The 4,723-nt window shown below is 46.1% G+C and overlaps 1 protein-coding gene across 1 annotated transcript; it reads left to right on the top strand.

The window, feature by feature from the left end:
* The first annotated feature begins 6 nt into the window (after positions 1 to 6).
* Positions 7 to 727, top strand: LOC126515453 (glutathione S-transferase P-like). The gene has a single exon (XM_050165096.1). It carries the CDS (start codon positions 80 to 82, stop codon positions 710 to 712), a length of 633 nt encoding a protein of 210 aa, XP_050021053.1. The 5' UTR covers positions 7 to 79; the 3' UTR covers positions 713 to 727.
* Positions 728 to 4,723: the final 3,996 nt, after the last annotated feature.

Below are 4,723 nucleotides of genomic sequence, written 5' to 3'. Positions count from 1 at the left end.
AGGCTGGCTCCACACCCAAGATCCGTTACTGTCTACGCAGCTCGGAATTCGTGCCTCCGTCTACGTCTACGCAGCAGCCATGCCGCCGTACACCATTGTCTACTTCCCAGTTCGAGGGCGCTGTGAGGCCATGCGCATACTCCTGGCTGACCAGGACCAGAGCTGGAAGGAGGAGGTGGTGTCCATAGATACTTGGATGAAAGGCGTGCTCAAGTCCACCTGTCTGTATGGGCAGCTCCCCAAGTTTCAGGATGGAGACCTTACCCTGTACCAATCTAATGCCATCTTGAGGCACCTGGGCCGATCCCTTGGGCTTTATGGAAAAGATCAGAAGGAGGCTGCCCTGGTGGATATGGTGAATGACGGGGTGGAAGACCTTCGCCTGAAATACATCACCCTCATCTACACCAAATATGAGGAAGGGAAGGATGACTATGTGAAGGCCCTGCCTGGACACCTGAAACCTTTCGAGACCCTGCTGTCCCAGAACCAAGGAGGCAAAGCCTTCATCGTGGGTGACCAGATCTCCTTCGCCGATTACAACTTGCTAGATCTGCTGCTGATCCACCAGGTCCTGGCCCCTGGCTGCCTGGACGACTTCCCCCTGCTCAGTGCCTATGTGGCACGCCTCAGTGCCCGGCCCAAGATCAAGGCCTTCCTGTCCTCCCCTGACCATGTGAACCGTCCCATCAATGGCAACGGCAAGCAGTAATGTAGGGAGAGACCTGAGCTGCCTGTCCTCCTTTCCCCAGCACTAATAAAGTTTGTAAGACAGAAAAAAAAAGAAGTTGACGCTTTGTCAGAATAGATTACAGGGTATGTCGCTAAAACCCTGGGTAAGCCAGTTCTAATAGCTGGTGGTTGCATTGTATCCTGTCCTTGTGCCTTCTTACTCTGTTCACCAGCTCCAATAATTTCTTCAATCATTTCAAGTCTTTTTATTATTGTCTCTTATGAATCCTGAATCTCCTGACCTGCATGAGTTTCTAGTAAAGACTGTATGGTTCTAATGAGTGCCATATTCTTCCTAAATGATAGAATATTCAAAAGAATACTGAAACCTAGTAACCAGTAAATTAAGTTATCCCCATAGTCATATAAACCTTGCATGATATGATCCATTGTATTAGCGAACAAAACAGTAAAATTTGTGTTGGAAACGAAAACCACCATATTACTATTATCCAGCAGGTGGCGCTGTGGCCAAGTCACAAAGAAAATGAGGTTCTGTTTCAGTGTCTGCCTGGTTATTTGTTAAAAACTGGGAAATGCAAGTTGCTCAACAAAGTAAATGTAATTGAATCAATTCCGTACATGGAAACATAAACCCAGGATCCAGGGGTAGAGAAGAGTAACCCGGAAGCCATGTATGCCTTCATGTGACAGAGTCGCCTCGAGGGGTTGTAGCTTTCAGCAACCGGCAACTGCGTGCTCTGGTTCACGCCGCTTAAGAGCTGTGCTTGCAAGGGAGATTTGAAAACGACTCAGAAAAGAGCAAACCACATGGGCAGAGACTATGCGGGACTGTGGACTTTAAATACATGTGGGGAGGCAAACAATAGGGTACATGGGGACTTGAAGTCAATCTGAGGTGTCTAAGGGGAAAATATAAAGAACTGCAGCAAGAAAAGCCACTGCATGATAATTTATATTAAACTGCTGGCTCCACGCACAAGGCACAGGCCACAAGGAACAGGCCGCAGCTGAGGGAGGGAGGGCTCGTGCCAAGCCGAACTGGCAGCAGGCAGCCAAGCTGGGGAAGGATGGGTCCTAAAACCAAACATTGGGCACCAGATGAAGGCGAAGGCGTAAGTCAAAAACAATCCCACACCAGTTTAGAATTATGATTAATAGAATGGTTATTTATTTAAAGGGGAAAAAACTTACAGATCATTGTCCCAGACAACAGCCCTCTGCGCAACCAGGAAGGGAGTCTAGTCACCGGAAGCAGAGCAGGAAGTAAGAGAGAGCGAGAAGTGAAGTGGCCGCTCTTTTAAAGGGAGAGAAACTATGCCCCAATGGGCTGGTATCTCAGCGGCTATTGGCTGGAGGAGCAGAAGGAGCTCCCGCAACAAGCTTGTCTGTGATTTTATTTTTTAAGTTAGTAATTGTTGACATTGTTTCTCTCATATATGTTCAATAATGTTGATTTGTTTGTGTGTCTCTCTAAATATCTGTTAAAAGACCTTTTTCTTGCAATGCCAGATCCTACTCAATGACCCAAGAAACAAGAGGGATGATCCTCCTTTTCTCCTTCCTTTTAAAACCATTTGTTTTTCTCTCCAATCTACATGATTTATTTCTTTTTGCCCTACTTGTTGCTCTTTCTCACTATAGACCTGCAAGGATCATATGTATTAACTATTACTGACTCAATGTTTTGTCAAAGAAGTCATGGTCTTTTAATTCTGCCTCTGTTTCTCAGAACATAGACAGAATACAAACAGATTAGCCAAAATAGTGCACAAATGACCTAAGTTTATGGTTTTACTGATATTAATGGACAATTGTCAAATCAACTCTTGTAGTGATAGGAGCAGTGGGGCTGTATCCCCGGCACCCGGCACCCGCATGGCTAGCTAATGCCCAAAATAATTACACGAAAACTGTATTCTATTAAACACTGCCTGGCCCAGCTAGTTCCAGCTTCTTATTGGCTAGCTCTTACATATTGTTCTAACCCATTTCTAATATTCTGTGTAGCCCACGAGCTGGCTTACCAGGGAGGATCTTAACCTGCTTCTGTCTGGAGTAGGAGAACCATGGCGACTCCTCACTCAGCTTCTTTCTCCCAACATCCTGTTCTGTTTACTCCACCTACCTATGTTCTAACCAATAAAATGGGCCAAGGCAGTTTCTTTATTAGCCAATGACCTTCCTCCATCAAACTCTCATAATAGAAAACTTTTAATTAGGGTCTTGCTTATACTTTTCAGAGGATTAGTCCATTGCCATGACAGGAAAGATAGCAGTAGGCAAGCATGGAACTGAAAGTTTACACACTGCTCTACAGGCAGAAAGCGAGAGCCCATTTCCAGTGACACACCATCTCCTACCATACTGTATCCCCTAATTTTTCCTAATTAGTTCCACAAATCAGGAGCAAACACTCAAATATATAACTCTATGAGGACCATATTCATTCAAACTACCATATGACCTCTAGCCTAACTTTCATGGAGCTTATTTCCCACTGAATCTGCATGACCTTGACTGAATTATTCTCAACACTCTCATATTCCAGTTTTTCCTGGAATGCTCTATTAAGATCTGTGTAGAGCTTACAATGGCTTTTAATATCCTCAGTCCTGTTATCATCTGCCTTCCTCCAAAATACAATATTCTCAGGTTTGTTCTTACAGCAAAAGCCTCATTTTAAGGCTACCAAGTTGTATGATTTTTGTAGGGATAAGTCCCACCCCTTAGGGAGAGTGTTCACCTCAGGCTAATGTTTGCCTATAAATCTGATGAGCGTGCTCCCAGCCACTGCTTCTGCTTTCCTGGTCTCTGTGGGAATGATGGTTCTGTAAGTCTATTTCTCCATTAAAGTTGTATATATTTTTACAATCTGTCTGCATTCATTTACACCATCACATTTTCGCGTCCAACGTGGGGCTATTTTGCCCCAGACTCAAGCGCATAGCCAGCTAGCTAACACAGCATGCTCCCAGGTGCTGATTTTTAGTTCATGACACGGGCCTCAGTGCTGAGTCCGAGATACACTCGGCCAAACAGGCCCATTCTGCCCCGCCTGCTCGCCAAAGCAATTAACCCCTCCCTGCCTGCCTTGGCTAAGTTTGCAGCGGAACCCCACTGTTTGAATTAGCAGAAGCTCAAGTACCTGCAGTTTTGCAACAAAAGCCGCCACGGCGGCAGATTCGGTCTGATACAAAGCGACGTGGCCAGGCAGTGTGGGCACACGCATTTAATCCCAGCACTTGGGAGGCAGAGGCAGGCGGATCTCTGTGAGTTCGAGGCCGGCCAGGTGGTGGTGGTGCATGCCTTTAATCCCAGCACTCAGGAGGCAGAGACAGGTGGATCTCTGTGAGTTCGAGGCCAGCCTAGTCTACAAGAGCTAGTTCCAAGACAGGCTCCAAAACCACAGAGACCACCACTGGCAGAAACCAATCATTGCAGGTAAAAAATTTTTCTTTTCTTTTTTTTTTCTCTTTTGTTTTCATTTATTAAAGATTTTTGTCTCTTCCGCACCTCCACCTCCCCTTTCCCTCCCTCTCACCCAATCAAGTCCCCCTCCCTCATCAGCCCAAAGAGCAATCAGGGTTCTCTGCCCTGTGGGAAGTCCAAGGACCACCCTCCTCAATCCAGGTCTCATAAGGTGAGCATCCAAACTGCCTAGGCTCCCATAAAGCCAATACGTGTAGTAGGATCAAAAACCCATTGCCATTGTTCTTGAGGTCTCAGTAGTCCTCCTTGTCCGCTATGTTCAGTGAGACCTGTTTTAACCCAGGCTTTTTCAGACCCAGGCCAGCTGGCCTTGGTGAGTTCCTGATAGAACATCCCCATTTTCTCAGTGTGTGGGTGCACCCCTCATGGTCCTGAGTTCCTTGCTGCTCCTGATTTGGACCTTGAGATTTCTGTCTGGTACTCCAATGTGGGTCTCTGTCTCTGTCTCCTTTCAACGTCTGATGGAGGTTAATATTCAGGAGGATGCCTATATGTTTTTCTTTGGGTTCTCCTTCTTATTTAGCTTCTCTAAGAACCC

Source organism: Alexandromys fortis, unplaced genomic scaffold, assembly GCF_014885135.2.
Source record: "Alexandromys fortis isolate MF-2015 unplaced genomic scaffold, M_Fortis_MF-2015_v1.1 scaffold_121, whole genome shotgun sequence".
In the NCBI taxonomy this organism is placed as follows: Eukaryota; Metazoa; Chordata; class Mammalia; order Rodentia; family Cricetidae; genus Alexandromys; species Alexandromys fortis.
Note: the sequence above shows the minus strand (reverse complement) of the source record. Positions and strands in the feature narration are given on the sequence as shown.

Excerpts from the sequence above, each read along its gene's own strand:
- LOC126515453 (XM_050165096.1), top strand. The coding sequence starts at position 80 with ATGCCGCCGTACACCATTGTCTACTTCCCAGTTCGAGGGCGCTGTGAG.